Source organism: Suricata suricatta, chromosome 1 (genome assembly GCF_006229205.1).
Source record: "Suricata suricatta isolate VVHF042 chromosome 1, meerkat_22Aug2017_6uvM2_HiC, whole genome shotgun sequence".
In the NCBI taxonomy this organism is placed as follows: domain Eukaryota; kingdom Metazoa; phylum Chordata; class Mammalia; order Carnivora; family Herpestidae; genus Suricata; species Suricata suricatta.
This window is the reverse complement of record NC_043700.1, coordinates 96,164,553-96,190,623: the sequence shown is the minus strand read 5'-3', so window position 1 is coordinate 96,190,623 and position 26,071 is coordinate 96,164,553. Positions and strand designations below refer to the sequence as shown.

The following is a 26,071-nucleotide window of genomic DNA, read 5'->3' as shown; positions in this document are numbered from 1 at the left end:
AAAAGTTATTACCTGTCTTGACTAAGATGATTTCACATTGTAAATTTTTTATTTATTTTACTTAGTGTAAAGTAAGGGTAACCTAAGGGAGATATTTATTTAAGGGCTCTTAAAATGTCAGTGAGAGTCGAAGCTGATTAAAGTTACCAAATTTTCCTTAATATTCCCCTTATCCTTCCCAAGCCTAGCCTTGGTACTCATCCTAAGTAAATTGTCTCAGAAAATAGTAAGGCCAAAAGTCCCACTGAGAGAGAACTGAAAAGGTTAGGAAATTTCCAGGAGTAATGTTAGACGGAAAGGGTGATGACTGAGGTAAACATACTTATTTGGAGAAAAGTCACATAAATGTCTTTTTCAGGACTCAGGTTTATAAGTGATAGCAACCCACTCAAACTAGCTTAGCCAAAAGCAAGGGTTTATTAAAAGGATATAGTCAGATCACAATTAAATTTAGGAATGGCTATCTCAGTGAAGGTAAGGAACCAGGTCAATTCAAGGAGCCCTCAGGAACTACTGGAACCAAGATTTCTAGTCACCAGGACTCTTCTTTGCTCATCTTTGGCTGCTTCATTTTCTTCATACTGCTGCCCTCCTTACACACAGCAGGAAGCACCACTGCCAGCAGCTCATGAGCCTCATTTCCCTACCCTCAATCACTAGACGGGGACCACTGTCTTCTGAAGTCTAGGGAAGGGTTTTTAGTTTTCCAGCTTTGAGTCTTACCTGGCCTAATTATCTAATTCTGGCTAATGAGTGGGGATCATAGCAATTCCCACTACAGCCATAGAAAGGAAGAAGGGTGGGGAGAAAAGGGAATCCATAGTTCGCAGGAGACAGAAGGGTGCTGCACAGAGGAAACAATAGGCACACACTTTGTGCAAAGGGAAGTCAATCCCATAGTCTGATATTTCTGACAGACCTAGCTTTGAGAAATACTAGTTGTTACACAAGGCTGTCATCCATTTTATACCTTAAATATAGAATTATTTAAATGTCTGTACTCAAGACTTTCCAAAATGCCACTTCTTTATTTAAACAGAAAGTAGTAGTGCTGGAACATGGACACTCAATGTATTGTGGAAAATGTGTGGGATTGATGTCCACATGGATCCTAACATTGGCAAAAGACTTAATGCTCTGGGCAATACCCTTACGACACTGACAGGAGAGGAGGACATAGATGACATTGCTGATCTAAATTCAGTGAACATAGCCGACCTGTCAGATGAGGATGAAGTTGATACTATGTCTCCCACTATCCATACTGTAAGTAAACTTACTGTTAGACTTCCCTAGGCTGGCCTTTACCCTGAAACAGGGATTTGATTAACTCAATGTTATTATATTGTAGTTGCTAATTGTAAAGGAAGGAAGAGAATGGTGGTTCCATGTGTCTACAATTTGTAATGCTGTTTTTTAATTTTATAACATTGTCTTTTAATTGATAGTTTTCATAATGACTGTCAACAAACTTGTGCCTTAACTTAAAGGTAACGTACTAATGTTGAAAGCAAAGTGCAAGCGAACCTGTAAAGACTGAAAGTAGATTAGTGGTTGTTGAGGGCTGGGAGGGTCGGGGAGGTTTGGGTGGGGAGAGACTGCTCTTACTTTTGAAGTTTCATTTGGGAGATTGTGAAAATGTTCTTAACAGATTATGATGATGGATGTACAACTTTGTGAATATACTAAAAATCACTGAATTGTACATTTTAAGTGGGTAAATTTTATGGCATATGGGTTATATCTCAATAAAGATGTTAATAATGGATCTCAAAGTGCATACACAGAAAATGAAGTATACATTTAAAAAGATGTATTTCCATCTATACTCTACATTTTATAGTATAGATTATTTGGTAGTTAAAAATCAAGTTACTCACTGCTTTCATTCTGGTACTGACTTAAAACTTTCTTTTTTTTTTAACTATCCTTCATTGCTTTCTGAAATAGTCTTGTTCTTGGGAAGAAATTTTTTAAAAATTAATGTTACTGTTTATCATTTAGAGTTCAGATGGAAGTTCAGTAAGTGGAGATGGCCACAAGCTCACCTTTGGGCAGCGACTTGTAAATCACCTTTTAGGCCTGACACCCCCAAATCAGCGCTATTCTGTTCCTGCAGAGTATCTGTGTGACCCAGAGATGTGGGGCTTCTCTCAGTCTAGCCAGTCCCATTTGAAAGCATGCAGAGCTCACTCATGGGGAAACGTAGGTAGCAACTAGATTCCTTGTGAAAATGAAGGGATTTGAATCATTGGAGAATTCTAATCATCTTACTTGATATAGGTGGCTTTGATTCTTGCATGCTTCCTTTGATTTAAGGTGTTCCTTTTGTGTTAGTATAGATGAGCTGTGTGACCTGAGGATGGTATTAACAGACGTGCTTTTGATTTTTCAGGAAGCTGTAGATTATCGAAGACCAGGAGCCTCGTGCAGCCAGCCAGGAGAACTTAGAGGAAGAAAAATTATCAAGCGTATAGTGGATATCCGAGAACTGAATGAACAGGCCAAAGTAATAGATGATCTTAAGTATGTGTAATGATTTTTCATGTAATAGAATATTTTTAATACTAGAATCATAGGATTTTCAGTGTGGAAAAAACTGACCTTGGGACAGTACAACCCCTTTAATTTATAATGAGATCACCAAGGTCCAGAAGAATTTGATAATTTGCCTGAGACCATACGTTCACTAGTGATAAAGTAAGTGTGAAGTCCTAGTCCAGCACTCATCACAACTCCCCATTTCTGGACAGTTTATGACTGACTTTGTATTCCATATATATATCTCTACAAGTGTATAAGCACTTATACATATCTTTACACGTGCAGGTTAACATACTCAATTAGTCTTTTGCTAACATTGGTATTTCTGGAATGTAAATATTTAAGGGAGGAAGCAAATTTAGCACTTATTAAGTACCTATTGTGATTCTGACGTATTATTTCAATGTAATCCTCAGAGGATTTGCTAGATAGTGCTAGATGGCATTATCCAAACTTTATAGATGAGAAAACTGGCTCAGATTAAAGAATTGGAATTTGAACTTGGGTGTGTCTGACTTCAAAGTACATGCTTTGTACTAGCCTGTATTAGCAGTTGCTTAAAACTAAGGTAGATATAGGATGAGTAAAGAGAAGAAAGTAGGTGGTGGTAATTTTTTTTCTTTATATGTTGCCTGATTCATTGTATTGACTAAATAACTTGCTCTAGAAGACTAACTTTCCTGCTTATCAAACTGAAATTTTTGTTTTCCCAGGAGGTGATATTCATGCTTCATCTTTTCTAATCTTCATATACCTGTGCCTATGCTTTTTGTATTCAAAGACTTTAGACAAATATATGCATTTTGTCTAATGCATATATTTGTCTAATATTTTTTTAGGTATTACCTAAAAACTAATCTGTAAATTATGATACAATGATTCACAGTTTCCTGTTGACTTATAGTTTGAGTTTTGCTCTTTGGGATTAAAAATGACTTGAAGCAAAGTATATTTCCTCCCCTAAAATCTTACCTGAGGCTTAAATATATGTAGAATTTTACATACCTTCTTCTGTAGAGTGGGTCCATAGCTTTCATGAGATTATCAAAGAGGCTCTTAATGTAGAAGTGGGAAAGATCCATTCCTAAAATGTTAGAGTTTTTTGGTTAACATTATAGAGGATTTTGCTCTGTCCATATATAATGTTCAATATTCTGAGAGGTAAAAGAGTTAAAAAGGAGCAAGTAAAAATCAATCTTACCTTGTTACTATTTTACACTAATTACAGTATTTGTTTTGTATCCAGAAAATTAGGTGCAAGTGAAGGAACCATAAACCAGGAAATTCAACGTTACCAACAGTTAGAATCTGTGGCTGTAAATGATATTCGAAGAGACGTTCGTAAAAAATTACGGAGGTCTAGTATGCGAGTGAGTAAACATTTAACAATTTTATTATCAAAATAGACCATTCTTTTATTTTTTAGTTTACAAAACTTTGTGATGATACTTTTGTTCCTCCATTGCTAGTGATAATACTGCCTGATTTGTACGTCTCATATCTACTGTGTACCAGACACTATTTAAAGCACTTTATATTTAACAGCCCACTAAATCTTTACAACAGCCATGAGGTAGCTTGTATTATTTTCCTTATTTTAAAAATGAGGAAACTGAGACAGGCCAGGTAATTTGACCAAGGTTATACAGCCATTCATCTCAAGTGAAGCCAAAATTTAAACCCAAAACATGTGACTCTACAGTCTGTGTCCTTAGTCACCATGTTTTGTCCACCTTTCATGAAATCATACGTCTTTTTAGTCTTCAACTCAGATGTGAGTCTTTTGAGATGTCCATTCTGTTCCTGTCCCATTTTCCATAGCCGACTTTACCTCTCAGCCACTATGTATTCTTGGCACTTGACTCTTTTTCCTTCATTGGTTTAGTTATCCTTCCAAAATCTGAGTCTTTTAAAGAACAAGTTATTTATCTTTGACCCCACCTCCCACCACCTTTTTTGCAATTTAGTCCAACTGTTGAACTGAAGTAAATATGTAGGTAGATATACTATGAACTTATAATAGAAAATAATTCTGGGGCACCTGGGTGGCTCAGTCAGTTAAACATCCGTCTTCAGCTTAGGTCATGATCTCCTGGTTTGTGGGTTAGAGCCCCTTCTCGGGCTTTGTGCTGACAGCTAACTCAGAGCCTGGAGCCTGCTTCAGAATCTGTATCTCCCTCTCTCTCTGACTTTCCCCTGCTCATGCTGTCTCTCTCTCTCAAAAGTAAATAAAAAACATTTTTAAAAATTTAAATAATAAAAGAAAATAATTCTAAAACTTACTCAAATTGGAGGTAGGTTGATTTGGGTTAAGGTTGTCTTCTTAGTGGAAAAAGTACTTAAAAAGAGATAAATAGGTTCTTAACCTTTCTTTTTTTAGTAATCAGCAGAACCCTCTCTCTTTTTTTTTAATCAACATAAAGTTTTGGGTCGCACCTCCAATACAACCTTTTGCTAGGGCCAGAGGAAGTGGGGAAAGGTGGCAGGGATCCAAGATTCATTGACTTTGAACTTTTCTTTCCTTGATCACCCCAAACTCCCAGATACCCAGTTTGAACACTGTTCTCAATTATTTATTTAAATTGAAAATAAAATCAAATCTGAGTTATTCATCACTGGCTTGGTAATGACTTATAATGCATGAATCTGTGTTTAAAATTTTTCCTACCATATACCTACCAATCATACAATAGAATTAAAATATTATTTACATATTGTTTAAAAGGTACTTTATACTTGGTAATTAAGAATAAATTTAGAGAATTAGGGAAATTATCAAAGTTATATCAGCATTCTTAACGTACACCTCAATTGTAATTTCCCACTCAACTCCCCGTCAGTCCTCTTGCATTCCATATCTCCATTGTATTCGAATCTTCTCAGCATCGAGCCCCCAACTAGATAAACAAGTGTGAAGAAGAGGGATTTGCAAACCAGTAGAACGTTGAAGTCCCCTTTCTTTCCTTTCTTATAATGGAGTTCTGTCACAGGAGTGCCCTTGGGGGGTACTTGAGATGATTGACCCTCCCAACCCCGGCCTCTCCCTCTCTTCCTCCAGTTCTCCCCTACTCCCCCTTTCTCCTCCACCTCACAGAGCTTTCTCCCAGGATCTGTCTTTTTAATTCTCATTTTCTTTTGCTTTCCTTTGCTTTTTAATCATTTCCTTTCTTTTCACCTTATTTCTGTATGCCTCACCCCTGCTCCCAATCATTTTCTGTTCTTTCACAGGCCAGCCAGTGACCTGTATTTTCATTATGCACTCCTTCTAAATGACATTAGGTCCTGCTCTACTTTTATCCATCAGTGTTAAGTGACATTCAAAGTCAAACTTAAAGGAACACATTTTCGAGGTGCCTCAGTGGCTCAAGTCGGTTGAGCATCCGACTCTTGATGTGGGCTCAGGTCATGATCTGACTGTTGGGAGATCGAACCCCACATCCAGCCCTACTTTTTAAGCCCTGCACAGGCTCTGTGCTGGGGACGACCCTGCGTAAGATTCTTCCTCTCCCTATGCTCCTCCCTTACTCATGTGTGCACATACTTTCTCTCACTCTCTAAAAAAATTAAAAATGAAATAAAGTGACATGGTATTGACCTGGGGGGAAAACAGACTTATTTGTTGAATAGAATATTTTATCTATAGTCAGATATTACAACAAGCAGTTGTTTAAAGTCACTCTTCCTCTCCCATTTCATTAGGCTGCTTCCCTAAAGGATAAGTGGGGTTTGGGTTACAAACCAAGTTACAGCCGTTCAAAAAGCATTTCTGCTTCTGGAAGACCACCTCTGAAACGAATGGAAAGGGCAAGGTAATATATATTTCAACCATTGAGACAAATAGTAAAATTACTATTTTACTTTATGAAGGTCCATTACTTACTTACTGTGTTCTAATTGGGGAAATTACATAATTGAGGGAGCAAAAATGAACCTTATTAGTCAAATATTGGTAATAATGGATACTATCAAACGAAAGTTTGAGAAATTCCTCTATCATATTTATACAATCATTGTATGCTTTTTTGTAAAGAAGTACATTGCCATTTAGACATGTTTATATGTAAACTTACGAACTACTCAAAGAAATGAGTATGTGCATATTATTAGCTGGTGCTGTAAGTCTGTCATTTTCAGAAAATGTGTGATTACATACACAGTTAGCATAAGAAGAAATGGAAATGTCACATATTATTAAAGAAAAATACTGTCTTACTACTTACAAATACTTATTGCTTACAAATGAGCACTTAAGTATAAATTTTTATATGATTTGGTTTCAGAAAATCTCATGGTAAAACATTCAGTGCTTTTTTTTATAGTATGCTAAAGGTTAAGAAATGGAATACCAAAAACTTAATCCTTGGATAAGGTCAATATTTAGAATGTTAATGTCATTTGTGAGACTTTTGTAAAGTCCAAGGACTTTTTTTTAAAACAATATTAATGTTTTGTAACTGTATATTTTCCTTCCAGTTCTCGAATAGGAGAATCTGAGGAGCTCCCTGAAATCCGTGTGGATGCAGCATCTCCTGGACCCAGAGTAACTTTCAATATCCAAGATACAGTAAGAGAGATACTATTTGTTCGAGATACACAGTGCAGAATAATTTTTATTAAGTACAAAATTATAGTAGTTACACAATTTCCAGTACTATTTTCTACCTACAGTGAAAGTGTGGATTGGGATGACTGAAGTATCTACCAGTCCCCAAACGGCAGGGCACTGCGCCCGCACCGTCAGTTGAGAGCCGTGCCGCTGGTGTTAGTGTTTCACACCCACAGGGTAAAGTCTCAGTACTGCCTGCTCTTATGGATAAAGATTTTGTTGAGTAATTTTCCTTTCAAGTATGAATCCACATTAAACAAGGCCTTTTATCCAGGGTAAATGCAGAATGTTTAGACTTCATGTATTTATATATTTTGTTATGTGTTTTAGTATTTTAGTTCAGAATATATAGCAGTAATGGCAGAAAAGATCAGCTTAAAAGTTATATTTAATTTTATGTATGTTAAACTTTATGTTAACATGTTTGTTTTGTTTTTTGAATATTTGTTTACTCTTAAACCATTGTTTGTTTTTCATGAGTTTTTATATATTTTCTTATTATTTTAATTAAGTTGAAGAAAACAATATGGGGAAGTACACCACAACCCAGCTCTCCTGGGGAAGGGTATTTTCAGGTACTTATTAAGAACAACATAAATTTTGCTTTAAAACTAATTAACCACCCTCAAAATCTGCTTTCAAATGTCTTTCTCTCATCTTATACTAAACTCAGACCTCAAAAATATTTTACATAAGCTTTAATTGTTTGAATTCTTTTTCACCATGTATGTCTTACAAGCTCTTGCACAAATACATTTTATTTCTGTACTTTGTACAGTATTGAAACTCCAAATTACAGACTAAATCAGCTTACCAAATTAACAAAGTCATAAATCAAAAACTGCTGTTGGTTATTTGCTAATCCCTAAGTGCATCTCTTTTCCCTGAATTCAACTACAAAATGAATCGTTTCTTTAAAAAAATTTTTGTTAACTAATTGAAACTAGAATCAAACTTCTCTCAGAACAACAAATTAATCCTTGAATGTTATTTCTTTGGAGTCACTGGTAAATAAAAGCACACATGTATAAAAGCAGTCCATTTACAAAATACTTTCATGTTTAGGGTGCCAGGGTGGCTCAGTCAGTTAAGCATCCAAGTTTTGATTTCGGCTTAGGTCATGTTCTCATAGCTTGTGAGATCAAGTCCTGCGTCAGGCTCTGTACTGACAGCATGGATCCTGCTTGGGATTCTCTCTGTCTCTGTCTATCTGTCTGTCTCTCTCTCTCTTTCTCCCCCCTCTCTCTTTCTCCCTTTCCCCTCCCCTCCTCTCCCCCTTTTTCTCCTCCCATGAACATTCTCTCCCTCTCAAAATAAACATTCAAAAATAAATAAATAAAAATAAAAATTAGTCTCATGTTCCAAACTGTAGAAAATGTGCTACACAATCATTTATAAGTTGAATTAACATTTTTATGAGCCAAATATTCTCCCTAAATATAAGTCATGAAAGTAAAATTGAATTTTAAAAATATATCTGTAGGGATGTCTGGGCGGCTCAGTCAGTTGAGCATCCAGCTGCAGCTCAGGTCATGATCTGATGGTTCGTGGGTTCAAGCCCTGCTCTGTGCTGACAGCAGAGAACCCACTTCCCGTATCCTCTCCTCCCCCCTCTCTCTGCCCCTTCTCTGCTTCTGCTCTCTCTCTCAAAAATAAATAAATATTTTAAAAAATTATAAAAACATATCTGTATACTAAGTATATAAATCCTTGTTAAGAATTTTCTGTCAAGTTACCTTAATTTAACATATATTTTGTTTCCCTTTCCCCACTTTTTAAAGCTAAAGTCTCAGTATATAGCCTATAGTTACACTGAATTTAGTCAAACGGAATTTTGTTTTAGAACTATTAGATTATAGTGAGCTTGATAAACATGCTTTTTTCTAAAAGTGAACTTGGAAATAAATTATTTACAGAATTGAACTGATTATACTAATTTATTTTTCCTATCCAACTTTTTTTTATTGAAATATGATTGTCATATAACATTATATTAGCTTCAGACATACTTGGATACATGTTTATACTGTGAAATGATTAAGTGGCTCTTAAAGGCATTAATATTTGAATTGGTCAAGTCCTATTTTTAAATAGTAGTGTATGCTATTTGTAAAAAGTAGTATATAAAATCATAAATTATAAAATAGATTAAGATGTGGGTAAATATAAAATAAATATAAGACACAGGAAAATTTACATAAGCTCATACTACACTTAAAAATTGAAGATGTTCTGATAAAACCTGTCTTACATATTTATTGAATAACATGTATTATAAAAAGTGAGGAAAAGATGGATTCTGCATGTTTGAAATTTTCATTATAATATTCTCTTTTCATATATTTAATTCTGTTGTATCTAATAGTATCAATAGATTACATTGCCTCGCACATTACACATTACAAAGGCTTTCCACATTTTCAAGAGATATTTAAGCAACTTTCAAAATGGGGAATACAATTTAGATCACAGGAAGTTTAGTTTTTTGTTTTTTGTGTTTTTTTGACTTTGTTAAATACAGTGGCCTTCTGGTGCAATACTCAGTGACATAGTGTTTATAATAAACTATTCATGTTAAAAAATAATCATGGTTTTGATACCTCTAATTACATAACTATGTGCACATCTGTCTTCAGTCATTCAAGGACTTGTTTTTAAAATATATTTACAAAAAGCTGGGGCACTTAAGGGACTCAGTTGATAAAGTGTCCAACTTTGGCTCAGGTCATGATCTCATGGCTCATGGGTTCAAGCCCTGCATTGGGCCCTCTGCTGTCAGCAAAGATCCCTCTTCAGATCCTCTGTGCCCCTCTCTCTCTGTCTCTCCCCCACTCACACTTTTTCTCTCTCTCAAAAATAAATAAATATTAAAATCTATATCCACATAAGAGACTCTTAAAAACAGAGAACAAACTGAGGGTTGATGTGGGTGGGTTAAATGGGTAACAGGCATTAAGGAAGGGCACTCTTTGGAATGAGCACTGGGTGTCATATAAGATCAATCACTTGGTTCTACTACTGAAGCCACGACTACACTGTATGTTAACTAACCTGAGAATAAAAAAATTAAAAAATAAAAAATAACAAAAACAAAAATAACAGTTTTCCTTAATGCAAAAAAATATGTATCTACAAAAAGCATCTAGAAGCATGAGGTATTTTCTGGACTGACACTGCATGCTCTTCCATCACTCATTGCTCTCTCGTCCTCTTTTACGGTTGATCACATTATTTGCCTTGTCCCCATAGCATGTTTAACTTAAACAATCACACAATATATACTAATTAACAGGCTGATAGAGGCTTATACAAAGTAAATTTCACTCTAAATTTTTAGTATGTTAGTAGTGTTACTTTCCTGCTTCTTTCCTTGGTATGCTATTTCATACATTCATAAATCTGACCTTTCTTTCAGTTCAGAGTGAGGAAATTCAACTCTGAGACAATTTCAAATGCTTTAACATGTACTTTCTCTTTTTCTTTTTTTAATTAAGAAAAGATATAAAATATGAACCTGATTTCATGTTTTCTCCTTTTACAATCAGTTTCCAGAAGAGACAGAGCTGGACCTTTTGTCAGTAACCATTGAAGGTCCCTCCCATTACTCATCAAATAGTGAAGGATCATATTCCGTGTTCAGTTCTTCCAAAACTCCAGGAGGCTTTTCAGCAGGCATTCCTTTCCAACCTGAAGAGGGCAGACGGGATGACAGTTTGTCTTCTACTAGTGAAGATTCAGAGAAGGATGAAAAGGATGAAGACCATGAACGGGAAAGGTTTTATATTTATAGGAAACCCTCGTAAGTAGCCTTTTTGTCTTGAGACCCTTCAGTACTATTTTCAGAGTTTAGAACTGAGCTTTCAAGTATCAAGTGTGACTATTTACTTTTATAGAAAAAAATCTTAATTTGCCTAGCCAGAGTGATAGTCGACTAAGAGACATATCTGTGGTTTACTAATGTAATTTAGCTCCATATGGCAATATTTTTTCTTTCCCTGTTCTTCAGTCTTTTAATAAAATTAGGAAAGTAGCATTTTACAATTTGCAAATACAAAGTCTCCTTGAAAATGTAGACCATCCACCAATATTCAGACTCCTTAACAGCAGTGATGGTACCTGTGTCGTCAGCACCTAGCAAGTTGCTGAATAAAATGTGACTCCATCAAACAAACTTAGGAAAAACTTCAATAGTATGAGCTAGTTGAGTAATATGTATGAATTTATGAAATAGTAAAATTTATTTACAGACTCTTGCTCATACAAGATATTGGAAAATAGTTGGTTGAAAAATCTTCCAATTTAATACAATGTAATGATCAGTTGTTCTTTCTCTAGACATACATCTCGTAAAAAAGCAACAGGTTTTGCTGCTGTTCATCAGCTGTTTACAGAACGTTGGCCCACAGCTCCAGTCAACCGAAGTCTCAGTGGCACAGCTACAGAGAGAAATATTGACTTTGAACTTGATATACGGGTTGAAATTGATAGTGGAAAATGTGTGCTCCACCCAACTACCCTTCTACAAGAACATGACGATATAAGCTTGAGAAGGTAAGAAATTGGTCAGAAAAGGGTACATGTAATTTCATTTGTTAGAAATACTATTCATATATCACTGTATTACAACAGACTTTTCCACCTATGTCCCAAAATGCAGATTTAAACAGTGGATTTAATCAGACCTCCAAAGTTGAGTGGTTATTTGTATAACGTACTACTTCTTTAAACAAGTGTATAAAATTTTCTGCCAACTGGAAATGGATGTCTGATTGAGATTCTAGCAATTTAATTAAGATAATTGTATCTTTGGAATTCTCCTTTAAACGAGCATGAATTTCTCAGTCTCCATCTTTGCATTGTGCACATTTCTATTTTAAAGAGAAGTGCAGTACTCTAAGGTATCTTGGTTATTCGGAGTTTTGATGAATTCCAGTAGAGATAAAGATTGGGAAACACTGGCACAGAGGCCTCAGTATACGGGAATGTTGTTTAGGATATAACTGCAGCTTCACCATTTGTTTCCATTGTTTAAAAAAATGGTGTTATAAATAGGCTTAAGAGTAGATTATTTTTTCTTGAATTTTTCTTTTACTTTTCTTTGACCTAATCTAAAAACATACTAAACAGGGGCGATTGGCTGGTTTAGTCGGTTGAGCATCCAACTCTTGATTTTGGCTCAGCTATGATCCCAAGAGTCGTGAGATCAAGCCCAGCCCTGCACATTGGGCTCCACACTTGACATGGAGCCTAGTTAAGATTTTTTTCTTTCTCTCCCTCTGCCCCTCTCCCCTGTTTGTTAACTCTCGCACGCGCACGCTCTCTTTCTCTCTCTTGCTCTTTCTTAAAAAAAAAAAAATGCTGAAGAAAATAATAATTGAAGTGGTAGATGGGGAGTAGGTAGAAATATAGATTTTTTTGTAAAATGGCAGAATGCTGACAGTTGTTGAAGCCGGAGCCTTAGGGGTTCACTGTACCATTCTGTTTGCTTTTTGCGTATTTTATTTTTTTCATAGTAAAAGATTTTTAGGGGCACCCGGCTGGCTCAGTCAGTAGGGCATGCAACTCTTGATCTTGTTATCCTGAATTTGAGCCCCACAACAGGTATAAAGATTACATTTTAAAAAAAACCTTTTAAATGGTCTATTTGTCTAAGAAGGGTTTTATAAAATGAATGAGAAGATAAAAAAGCATTTATGCAATTAAATTCCTACAAATGTATTAGTAATAAGAAGAATGTTAATTTGTTATAATAAATTGCTGATATCCAGCCGTTTTTACCGACATAAAAGGGCAATTTCATTTGGCTCAACCTACTATGTTCATGGGCAACAGTTGCGGCCTCAGGAAAGAATAAAGGTAACTGCCCTATGTAGTTGTGGAAAATACTACATAAACATCATCCATGCACGGTGTAAACCAGTGTATCTAGAGACGCTAATAAGCTTTACTTTTTCAACTTTAGTAATGAAGGATTACATTCCATTTACTGTATAAATAAAAGTTTGCTTTTAAACAAAAGGAGATAAATGTCCTTTTTAAAAGGGATAAAACATTTTCTGTTTATAGGAGTTATGACAGAAGTTCCAGGAGTTTAGATCAAGATTCTCCTTCAAAAAAGAAGAAGTTTCAAACGAATTATGCTTCTACTACCCATTTAATGACTGGCAAGAAGGTGCCATCATCTCTACAGACAAAACCTAGTGATTTAGAAACAACAGTATTTTACATTCCTGGAGTTGATGTAAAGGTAAAAACCTAAATGTCTAGGTTGTATTATGTGCATCATTAATTATCTTTGTATTCTAATATTAATATATAATTTATTAGCTAATATTAATTATGTTAGTAATAATATATCATTTCTATTCATCTAGGGTTATTCTTAGCAGTGTTCATTTTCTAATCATACATGTTCTTCCTTTACTGAGTATATTAAAATAAAACTTTTCATCTTTTTTCTCTGATACAGCTATATTCTGAACATAACATCTGAAATGTAGGTTGTTACATAGCTTTTCCATTAAATTTTGGCAGTAAAAAGTTATTTTTTGATACAATGAATATTTCTAACATTTGCTAAACCTTTCCTGGTCCAACTTAATTGAACATTTATTTTTTAGATTCTAGAATTATAGAATCCTGTAACATTAAGCTAGAAAAGCATATATTATCTGGGATGACTTTTTAAATTTTAAATTAAAAATGTTAAGAATCTTACTAGTATCAAAACATTAACTTGTAAAAAACCGGAACCGGGTCTTCTAACTCATGGATTGGTATTCTTTCTTCTTCATTTTTCTACATTTGTTGGTTTTTCTCATCTGCATTATTTTAATTTTGCAAGTTTATTTGTCTTAATACAGTTGCATTACAATTCCAAGACACTGAAGACTGAATCACCTAATGCCTCCAGAGGATCTTCCTTGCCAAGAACACTCTCTAAAGAGTCCAAGCTGTATGGTATGAGAGATAGTGCACCATCTCCTCCTTCTCCTCCTTTACCTTGCACTGTCCAGAGCAAGACTAACACCTTACTTCCTCCCCAACCCCCACCTATTCCCTCAGGTATTTCAGGAAAATATGCCTTATTTTTATTTTTATTTTTGTAACTTTTTGGTCATCACCTACTTGCTCTATTGAGAATTTCTTTCACGTTTACATGTGTAAGAAAAAAGGACATAGATTTGTCAATAACTATATAAAATTCATATATGGAAATGTGACCCAACTACTTTTGGATATTTTTCATATTGATACGACCTTAAAATATCAGTGTTAAAAAAACCTAATATACCAAATAGTGTATTTAACTTTTTAGATCTATATATATTTAGAAAAAGTTCTGCAGTTCCTATGTGGGAGCTTATGATCTAGATGGAAACATTAAACTTACACATTTCAGACAAAGCACATTGGTCTTAACTGCATTTATTATCTATTATTGCATAACAAATGATCCCAAACCTGGTGGCTTTTAACCTCAAACACAGTTTGTGTGGATCGGAAATTCAGGAGCAATTTGGCTGGTAAAGTCATTTGTGACATTGCCGTCATGGTGTTGACTACGTCCTCGCCATCAGAATGCTTGCCTGGGTCTGGAAAACCTGCTTCCATCACTTCCCATTCACGTGGCGGGCAAGCTGGTACTTGAGTTCCTCCCCTTGTGGGCCTGTCCACTGGGCTGCCTGAGTGTTCTCATAACAAGTAAGCTGACTTCCTTCAAAAGGAGTGATCGTAAAGAAAAGAGAACATGACTGAAGATGCAATACCTCAAATATATGTTAAAATTTCCAAAAAAATTAAAATTAAAAATTTTTTTAAAAAAGGAATAGCAGACTAGACAAGAATTATTTGAAAATATTTCATTTGAAGGATGGAACTTGATATATAAATCTTTTAAAATCGGCAGTAGTCATGATAATCATAATATTTTTTATATCACTTTTCAATTAACAAGGCACATCTATGCCTATTTAAGTGCAGGACAGATAATATTATTCCTGTTTTATAAATGAGGAAAGTGCAGGTTCTTAGAAGTTGGACTGCTTTGCTAGGTTTACAAAACTGATGTCTGTTGTGGGCAGAAACCTAAGCCAAAATTAACTAAGTCTTAGTTAGCTATTATACTCATTCTATTGACACAGAAATATTTGTTATGTAGAAGGAAAGAGATGGCAGTCCATGTAGGAAAGCATTTGAATATCTGCAAGCTAAAATCAGCAGAATATAGGAAAGCCTGAAAACAACATTTTTCCTCACCACAAAATATTGTTAGTCAAATCTCTGTCTTCTTAAGTGGACAAAATAATGCTAAATGAAACACTAAGCAAAGCATAAACTTGAAAAATGGAACCAAAATTTGTGACCTAGAGCAAGTAGGAATAACTCTTATGTATTATGTACATCATTAATTATCTTTATATTCTCATATTAATATATCATTTCTATCAGTCTGCTCTTTTTATTGCGTTCTTGTATGGTTTAGGTATAAGGTACTTCACCTGATAGAACTACCATATAGTTCTAATTTCTCACAAAATTATGTTTTATGAGAACTATTAAATTTACCTCACATTTGTAAATGTTCTAGCCAAAGGAAAAGGAAGTGGAGGAGTCAAAACAGCCAAATTATATGCGTGGGTAGCACTTCAGTCATTGCCAGAAGAAATGGTTATTAGTCCCTGCCTATTAGATTTTCTGGAAAAAGCTCTGGAAACTATCCCAATCACACCAATTGAAAGGAATTACACAAGTAAGTATCCTCCTTATACATTTACTTCTCCATCACTTGTATTTTTTTTAATTGTTTTAAAGTTTTTTATTTATTTTTGAGAGACAGAGAGAGACAGCGCAAGCAGGGGAGGGTCAGAGAGAGAGGGCACACAGAATCCGAAGACAGGCTCCAGGCTCTGAGCTAGATGTCAGCACAGAGGTCGACGCGGGGCTCAAACCCACGAACCGTGAGATCATGACCTGAGCCGAAGCCGGACGCTCAACCAGCTGAGCTCCCCAGGCATCCCTCCATCACTCATATTTTTAAAATTCTATTACTTAGAAGGATTTTTAGTGCTCTTATATATTATTATCTAATATATCCAGTGATCAAGAATTATAGAACTGAAAAAGAACTTGAGAAATTAAGTTTTGGTGAAGTTATATGATTTTCCCATGGCCACAGCTAGTTAATGACAGAATTAACATCCTTAATTCCTATATTAGATTCTCTCTTGGATGGAAACTTCTTAGGGCAAAGGCTTAATTTTCTTTGTACAGTGTTGTAAGAGGAATTGGAATTTAGAGAAATGAGCAAGAGGTTTGGATAGGGAAAGATCTGTAGAATGATGGGCCACAGAGCCCGTTTCTGTGTGTTCATATCCCTGATCTCAGTAGTAGCGTAAGAGACAAGATCTTTTAGCAAATAGTTTGCCCTTGCCCTCATATCAAAACCTAATATTTTAACAGCTGTCAGTTCACAAGATGAAGATATGGGACATTTTGAAATACCTGATCCTATGGAAGAATCAACAACATCATTAGTGTCATCTTCCACATCTGCTTACTCTTCCTTTCCTGTAGATGTTGTGGTTTATGTACGAGTTCAGGTGATATACTTCATTTATTCCTTTTTTGTTTTAAAGAAAAATGTTTTTCTTAAGTTTATTTGAATATTTCCAGTATTATTTTCCTTAAAGTTTCCTTAACCTTGGTTCATGGACCGTTAGTATATCTTTGATGGGTTAGAGACTGCCAGCTGGGAAGTATATGTACAGTTTAACATGTGTATTAACTTTTCTGCTGAGGGGATTCATAGACCTTTGGGCTTTCAAATTTAGATCTCAGACTTTTATTGCAAAAGTAAAAATGTTTACACATTAAACCTCCCTTTTTATAGCATTTTATGCCTTTTTTTGTTCAGACACCTCTATTTCTTGCCATCATGGCCCTTTTTGGGCAACTATAAAGTGTAATTGAGATATAAGTCACGTAATAGTACCTTTGTTAGATTTTTGCTAAGTTATGGAATTTTTATTTAATATTTTATTATAAAATGCAGTCTTATCAGGAGGCCTTTGGGAATATATATTAGTATCTGGTTGAGTCCATTTATTAAAGAGGATTTGAAAACCACTTGTAACCAAACCTCAAGATTTTTTTTTTTTTAGTTATTTATTTTGAGAGAGAAAGAGATGGGGAACGAACAGAGAGAGGGCCAGAGAGAAGGACAGAGAGAATCCCAAGCACACTGCACACTGTCTGTGCAGAGTCCACTGTGGGCTTCAAACCCACAAATCCATGAGATCCTGACCTGAGCCAAAACCAAGAGTCAGACGCGTAACTGACAGAGCCACCCAGATGCCCCAAAACTTCAGGATTTAGTTTACCTTCAATTAAATTTGATAATGAAAGAAACTAATGGTCATCTGTTCAAACTATTTTCTACAATAGCAATTTGGCCAAATGGGCTTCAGACTCATCTTCTGGAGTTTTGCATTAGCCTTTTGAAAATATGATGAAAACATGTAATGGGTGAGCACGTGAGAGTTTATACAACTTCTGTTACTACAACAGCTTTAAAAATTTTTAGTATGAGGAATTATTTCCTTTAAAAAACTTGATTATGAACACAGACATCTTCAATGTTTTGAATGATCTAAGTGTCTAAATATCTATCACTCAGAGGTACCTCCTCAGATATTTAGATTTTTTAAGTACCATTTTGTTAATACATTGTGTTTAATATATCATGTATCTGTTTGATAAATCTAGGACATTAAACACAAAATCTTTTTGTGTTTGGTATACGTAGAATGACATGGAAATTAACTATAAGTTTGGAATTCAGTGTGAAATGTTTTAACCTTCTAGTACCTAGAAACTTTTGTTTTTTCTTTTTGGCTTTCTGCACTTTTTAGCCCTCACAGATCAAGTTTAGCTGTTTACCAGTATCAAGAGTAGAATGTATGCTGAAGCTGCCATCCCTGGACTTGGTGTTTTCTTCCAATCGAGGAGAACTAGAGACTTTGGGGACTACATATCCCTCAGAGACTTTATCTCCTGGAGGTAATACTACCCAGAGTGGAACAAAGACCTCTGCAAGCAAAACTGGAATACCAGGTATAGAAACACTCTTATTTCACTGATGTAAAGCAAATTCTATTTTTAAATAAATTATTTTTATAGTAATTAGTATATATTTCTAAAAAATAAATTTGGAAAGGGGAATATTTGAGAATTAGAGTATTTATAGAAAAAATACAGAGACCTAAGTTTTTTTAGTGTATTTTGGTACAAGTGAATGGCAGTTGGGTAGCATTTTTTGATTGCTTGGATGTACACACTACAAGCACTATGAAGTAACTGTCATTTTGTACATCTAAGTACTTATGTATGTTTTATGTTATGCTCTATTTTTACATTTAATAGTAACCACTGTTAACAAATAGAGATGTAGTGTTATCATGCAAAAATTTATCACAGTGAAATAAAATTGTATGAGGTAGTGTATACACACACACACACACACAACACACACACACACACACACACATTTAATGGTAAATATTATTACCTAACTCAAATGTCCATTTCATGAAAAGTTTTGTTTTTAAAACAGAACCTATGATTTCCTGGCGAGACAGTCACTTCACTTTATTAAAGCTGTCATTTCTGCCATGAAAATCGTATATCACATATGCAAATGATATTTTATTCTTAAAGAGACTAGAATGAATGAAAATGGATAATTATGAATAAGAGAACTATCATTAAAACAGTTGTTATAACCAGGGGTGGTTTTGCCCCTAGGAGATATTTGTCAATTTCAGAAGACACTGGAGAAATGGCTAAAGCATTTGCTCTGCTGTGTGAATTCTTGAAAGTTTCACCATAAAATAGGAAAACAAAAAGTTAATATTTTAGAAATATATTTTTGCTAATGTGGTTGCCCACTGTCACATTTAGCTCCAAAATATTGCTTCAAGAATTGTGTTGTAGTCAACAAAATACTGGATTGATAGTGTCAGTTTTTGTAAACCTATTTTTTTATTATAAAATCAACTCATTGTTCATTATAGAAAATACAGAAAGCAGAAGAGAGTTAGAAATGAAAATAATATTCTTTTACCATAAACAGTATTATCACTTCCTACCTACTCTCCAGCATTTTTATAGATAGTCTTCTTCCTAGGCAAAATTTAAACATGAACTCTTCTATTACGTACCTTTTAAAAACTTAAAATACAGATTTTCCCAAATTAGTAAATAATCATGTGTAAAACGACTTTAATGATAGCATGATATTCCATCATTTTGATCACATATTTGAGACTCCTTGGGCTTTTTGTTTTCAATTTTGTAAATAATATTGAGATGAGTATCTTTGTATATAAATTAACATCCTTAGGATAAATTCTTAAAAGTAGAAATCCTGAGTCAGAGAGAGTGAACATTTTTAAACATTTTACTCCTTAAATATAAAGATTTATGTTTTAAATATGATTTAAATATATCTTAAATATAAGATTTATGCATCCTCACCACAGTGTGTGTAGATACCAAGTTCACTCATTCTTCCCAATATTATGCTTTAAATTTATTTTTAATCATTGGTTAATGTGACAAAACTAAAATGGGATTTTATTATGTTTTATTACTTTATTGGCTACTGAAGGAGGGGAAAATATGCCTATGTCCATTTCTCTGTTGGGATGTTCACATTTTTTCTTAATGACAAAATGTCACAAAGTATTGATACTTAAATTATTATAGCAATATATATGTGTTGTGCTAGGTATATGTAGAGAAAGGAATATGAAATGAGTGACTATAGTTGTGCCCACATTTTGATTCTTCAGAAAATAAAAAAAAATGAAATAGCATCCCTCATTTTTCATCATAAAACATGCAAGAAGGAATGATGATAAGAGTAAATGTGTGGGAAGATAGGCTATGACAGTATCCATTCTTTCAGAACTTCCTGAACTTTACTGGGGTCTGGCTAAGTGCTGGGTTGGATATTTGGTAGGTTACCTCACTAGCAGATATGTCCCTGCTAATGTGGAACCTAAGTTGAATTTGGAGAAACCAGGTAATAAGCAAACAAGCATTTTTAAGTGGAAATGTGAAGTTGGCAAGTATGAATTAGCCAAGCAGAGAGTTGGGGTGATAAACACTTTAGATAGAGAATACAAAATCCATGAAGCAAGAAAGAATTTGTCAAGTTTAAAAAATAAAAACAAAAATACAAGTGTAAGTGGAGTGTGGCAAACAAAAGGTAGACTGGTTTTTGAAAAAGATTTAAAGAGATAAGAAAGAGCCAGTTATTGTGGGGAAGCCTTTGAAAGTTAAGCAGGAAAGTAGATGTGAGTGTGATTTATACCGTTAGAACACTAGAGTAGCTGCAGTGTGAGAGTTGATTGGAGGAGAATAAGAGGAGAAGGAAGCAGAGAGAATAGTTGGCCATTTCAGCAGTCCAGAACTGATCATCCCTTAGCCTAGAGTAACAATACTGAAATAGAGGGAGACAGACAGACTTGATAAATGTTCTCAGGCATAGAAATGATATGGTGATAAATTTCATGATCGGTTGTTAGAAAGAGGGAAGGATGACAAATAACTGCCACGTTTCTGGTTGAGCTATTTGCTTGGAAATACCGCTTACTGGAAATGGGAAACACTGGAAGAAAAACAGATTGGAGATAAAGATCAAGAGTTCAGTTTCAGACATGATAAGGTTTAAATGCCTGTGACACATTCTAGTAGGATATCAAGTAACCAGTTGCAATATGAATCCAAAAGAAGTCTGTATATTTTGGAGATACACATTTGGGAATGTGGAACAAAGGAGAAAAGAAACAGGAAACCATGGAGTTGGCCAAAACATATGTATAATTTTTCAAAGATGAACAAAGTATTTGACTCTGCTTTATAAAATAAATTAACTGCAAAGTACCTCTAAGTCTTTATTTTGATCTCAAGGATTTTAATATATTGATCAGTTATTTCCATTTTAATTTCAAGTTCATAAGAATGTATTAGGTGATAGGCTTTAAAATTTTTCTGTCGCTTGTAATTTTTGCATTTCTTCTGTTCACTGCAGGTTCATCAGGACTAGGCAGCCCTCTTGGCAGAAGTCGACATAGTAGTAGTCAGTCGGATCTAACCAGTTCCAGTAGCAGTTCATCTGGTTTGAGCTTCACTGCATGCATGTCTGATTTTTCCCTTTATGTGTTTCATCCATATGGAGCAGGGAAACAAAAAACTGCTGTTTCTGGACTTACTCCTGGATCAGGAGGACTAGGTATACTTAGATTGTTTGCATCATTTTTAATTTAAGGCACCTTTTCTTTCTTTCTTTTTTTTAATGTTTATTTTTGAGAGACAGACAGAGGGCAAGTGGGAGAGAAGCAGAGAGAGAGGGAGACACAGAATCTGAAGCAGGCTCCAGGCTCTGAGCTGCCAGCACAGAGCCCAATGCACGACTGAACTCACCAACCATGAGATCATGACCTGAGCTGAAGTCAGATGCTCACCTGACTGAGCCACCTGGATGCACACCTAGAGCTTTACAAGCTTGGATCTTCTCAGAAATCATAATACCTTTAATAATGGATATAAAACAAGATCAGAAAGTTTATTTTTCTGGTTGATATCTATCATATTTCTACATAATCAGTAGAAATATAAAATAAATACTTCAGGTGATTTAATTATACAGGAATTTTAAAACAGAGTATTTCATAAGTGCTATATGCAGCACAATAATCTTTGGATTGAAAAGAATATTTATGTTACTTAAATGTTTAAATGTTTTGCCAAATCATTCATTGTATAAGAAATTGTATTCTACAAAGAGTAAATTTTTTAAGTGTGTGCATTACACTTGTCAATTTAAACCGAAACCCTCTTCCTCCTCCTCCTACTCCTCCTTGTCATTATTTAAGCAACTTAAATTTCACTGTCATTTTAAAAAAAATTTTTTTACATTTGTTTATTTTTGAGAAACAGAGAGAGAGACCATGTGATAAGGGCAGAGGCAGAGAGAGAGAGGGAGACACAGAATCCAGAGCAGGCTCTAGGCTCTGAGCTGTCAGCACAGAGCCTGACACAGGGCTCAAACCCACAAACTGTGAGATCATGACCAGAGCCAAAGCCGGACGCTTAACCAACTGAGCCACCCAGGCGCCCAAATTTCACTGTCATTTTAAAGTGCAGATTTGGGGCACCTGGGCGGCTCAGTTGGTTAAGCTTCTGACTTATTCAGGTCAGCATCTCACAGTTCATGGGTTCAAGCCCCACATCAGGCTCTGTGCTGACAGCTCAGAGCCTGGAGCCTGCTTCAGATTCTGTGTCTTCCTTTCTGCCCCTCTCCTGCTCACTCGCTCATTCTCTCTCTCTCTCAAAAATAAATAAACATTGAAAAAATTTTAATTAGATATTTTTTGAAGTGCAGATTTACCATTAATAATGTAAGAGATGTTGATATTAGTATATTTCTCTTGATTTACTTAGATAACAAAAACATTCTCCATGTCAATACTTGCTTTTCTTGGAGAAGGATTGTGAAAGTCATCACTATTGTTCATGGGCTTGAAACTATTAAACTTTTGTTAAGAATGCTAATGCTCGGGGTGCCTGGGTGGCTCGGTTAGGTCAGTTAAGAGTCGGACTTTGGCTCAGGTCATGATCTCACGATTTGTGAGTTCAAGCCCAACGTCCGGCTCTGTGCTGACAGCTTAGAGCCTGGAGCCTGCTTCAGATTCTGTGTCCCTCCCCCAACCCCCGTCCCTCTCCTACTCATATTCTTTTTTTTTTTAATAGTTTATTGTCAAATTGGTTTCCATGTAACACCCAGTGCTCTTACCCACAAGTGCCCTCCTCCATCACCACCACCTCTTTTCCCCTTTCCTCCCCCTTCAACCCCTCAGGTTAGTTTTCAGTATTCAGTAGTCTCTCAGGTTTTGTGTCCCTCTCTTTCCCCAACTCTCTTTCCCCCTTCCCCTCCCCATGGTCCTCCATTAGGTTTCTCCTGGTCTCCTGTTAGACCTATGAGTGCAAACACACAGTATCTGTCCTTCTCTGCCTGACTTATTTCGCTTAGCATGACACCCTCGAGGTCCATCCTACTCATATTCTGTCTCTCTCAAAAATAAATAAACATTAAAGAAATGTTAAGAAAAAAAGAAAGAATATCAGTGCTCATTAAATCATTCTAAAACTTCTACCTCTCTTCAAATGATTTTAATTGATGGTCTATTCCAGCGTATTGGATATAATGAGATAATTGTATGTATGTATGTATAGGTATACATACATGTGTGTGTGTGTTGTGTTTTTGTTTTTTAAAGGGAATGTGGATGAAGAACCCACTTCAGTCACTGGTCGAAAAGACTCACTCAGTATAAACCTTGAATTTGTAAAAGTGAGTTTGTCTCGGATAAGACGTTCAGGAGGTACCTCATTTTTTGAAAGTCAGTCTGTAAGCAAGTCTGCAAACAAAATGGACACTACACTAATCAATATATCTGGTACTTAATTTTATAGTTTTTTAATTAAAATACTGTTTTTCAGAATTAAGTAAGGGCTTCCTCTTTCATAATGTTTAAATATTAAACATCTTTAGTGACACAAGATTTAAAGGAGAGGAATAAGAGTCTAGCCCAATGTACTATCTCAGTCTAAGTAATCAATGTTAGGAATATGATTTCTAGATGAATGCATAGAAATATCACCCAAAGGCCAAAATATGCCTAGTTAAATCACTGAAAAATGCTCCTTTTCTTCACGTCTCTTACATGAATTGGTAAAATTTGTAACTTCTCATTAGTTTAAATTAGTTTTCTGATTATAAATTCTTAAAACACTCATGAGGGATGAGGGGTAAAAAATTTTTACTTGGTGTCAGATCTAAGTTGTATGTGTTTATATATTGCTAGCTTTGTCACTAGCTGTATACCTATGCACAAATCACTTACTCATTTTATTTATACTGTGATTTGAGTATTTAAAATTAAATGCTTGTGGAATATTTTGAAGAATTTGGAGTACTACATTACTGAAAACTTAACATTAACTGCACAAATACAGGAAGTATACTTAAACCCAGTATTCATTCAACAAACATACATTAAGCCTATATTTAACAGTGAACTTGTACAAGGCACTCTCCTCAATGATTCAGGGTGCAGGCATGAATAGGCAAGTTCTTATGCATAGAAAAATGAATGACATTGCAGTGTGATTAATGCTGTAATGGAGGATTATATAAAAAGGAGGAAACAATAGTTTTATTCAAGAGATCAGGTAATGCTTCACAAAAGAAATGATATTTGGGCCAGATCTTCAAATATATGTAAGAAAATTCTTGGCTGTAGCAACATTGTATTTAAGGTACAGAAGCATCAAAAGTATGTTTTTGGATCAAACTTTGGTTCACTGAGGCAAAATATAGGTTGTAACTGAACACTGAACCGGTTGTATGGTTGAATGTCCAGAAGGAGAGAGGAATTGGCAGAGGTAAAGCTGGCAAAACACACCAGGACTAGATCGATAGGGGACTCATATGCCAGCCTACAAGAACAGGGTTCTGATCCTTTGGGCCATGAGAAGCCATTAGAGGTTTTTAAGAAAAAGGTTGACAGCGTTGTGCTTAAAGAGGACAGTACTGTATTGTACACTTAAAAATCTCTGAAGACAGTAGATCTCATCTTAAGTGTTCTTACTACACCCAAAAAAAAATTGTATGTGGACTATAAACACGTTTGCATTAAAAAAAAAAGTGGAATGATGCTTCAGATTGGTGTTTCAAAAAGAGTGATGATAGCATGAAAAATGGAAAGATACTTGAAAAGGCTGTTGAAATAGACCAAGCAATGGGGGATGAAGCCCTGAACTGTGACAGTAAAAAAGAAGAGGGAATGGTTTTAAGAGAAATAGTAGAAAATCTACAAGTTTGAGGACAAAGTGTGTAAGGAGCAATAGAGTAGACAAGGACGCCTCAAGTTTTTAGCTTAGGTGACAGAAGGTGCAGTGGACCATCAGTACCTTGGAAAATAAGGAAGTGCCTAATGGGACATTTCGGTGGAAGAGTCTGGTAGACCAGTGGCTGATGGGCTGTGTGGATATGGACTTGGGCTGAAATAGAAATGTTAGATTTGGGAGAGATTGGTGTGTAAATCCTACAGAAGCTGTGGTGGAGGAACAGAAGAGAATGTAAAGTAGGAGCAGCACAATGTTCAGAGCAGAACCCCAAGAGGTGGCCAACAGAAGAATGCTTTCAGACTGACCAGTCACTGCTCTGTGTCTAAAAGGAAAATAGTAGTTCTTGACACACACTGTTTGGTTTGTAGCTATTTTTCAGGAAGTTGGTTTCACCTGCCCATCCTGATTATTCAATTTCCATATTTGAGAAGAGCCCTATGTTAAAGTTGAAAGCTGTCAATAAGTCTGATCTTTAGAACCTCTCAGAATTTCATGATAAGGGAAAACAGAACTTCAAGTTGCCCTCACCTCAAAAAAGGAAATAGAATAGTGTAAGAATGTGCTATTTTAATCATTCGTGGAAGGAACATATATTATCACGTACTAATCAGACCATGTAAATTATTTTGATATTTAATTATTATAATTCAGTTGTGTAATGTGTCATGTTATGCCTACTATGATTAAAAGTTTTGGAAATCTAACAGATTTTATTTCTGTATCAGCGGTCTGTGATATAGGATCGGCCTCCTTTAAATATGATATGCGTCGACTCAGTGAAATTCTGGCATTTCCAAGAGCCTGGTATAGGAGAAGTATTGCAAGACGCCTATTCCTTGGAGACCAAACTATAAATTTACCAAGTAAGCTTATTATGTAACTGTAATTGTGCTTTTAATTGTGATTATAGTAATAACAAGAGCCTATTATTGGTAGCACAAG

At 35.2% G+C, this 26,071-nt stretch overlaps 1 protein-coding gene across 8 annotated transcripts in view; it reads left to right on the top strand.

Annotated features, from left to right (window-relative positions):
• Window positions 1–26,071, top strand: part of KIAA1109 (KIAA1109 ortholog) — a 197,858-nt gene that overhangs the window by 155,172 nt on the left and 16,615 nt on the right. For 4 of the 8 annotated variants that reach the window (XM_029941360.1, XM_029941348.1, XM_029941355.1 and 1 more), the window contains 16 exons: window positions 1,040–1,266; window positions 2,396–2,526; window positions 3,791–3,914; window positions 6,244–6,353; window positions 7,018–7,108; window positions 7,663–7,725; window positions 10,696–10,949; window positions 11,471–11,701; window positions 13,217–13,397; window positions 14,014–14,215; window positions 15,741–15,902; window positions 16,613–16,752; window positions 18,064–18,265; window positions 21,249–21,449; window positions 23,497–23,676; window positions 25,855–25,992. In XM_029941360.1, the coding sequence (XP_029797220.1) occupies window positions 1,040–1,266; window positions 2,396–2,526; window positions 3,791–3,914; window positions 6,244–6,353; window positions 7,018–7,108; window positions 7,663–7,725; window positions 10,696–10,949; window positions 11,471–11,701; window positions 13,217–13,397; window positions 14,014–14,215; window positions 15,741–15,902; window positions 16,613–16,752; window positions 18,064–18,265; window positions 21,249–21,449; window positions 23,497–23,676; window positions 25,855–25,992 (2,637 nt within the window). The remainder of the gene's footprint in view (window positions 1–1,039; window positions 1,267–2,395; window positions 2,527–3,790; window positions 3,915–6,243; window positions 6,354–7,017; window positions 7,109–7,662; window positions 7,726–10,695; window positions 10,950–11,470; window positions 11,702–13,216; window positions 13,398–14,013; window positions 14,216–15,740; window positions 15,903–16,612; window positions 16,753–18,063; window positions 18,266–21,248; window positions 21,450–23,496; window positions 23,677–25,854; window positions 25,993–26,071) is intronic. The other 4 variants (XM_029941368.1, XM_029941394.1, XM_029941381.1 and 1 more) reach the window with 4 other exon arrangements.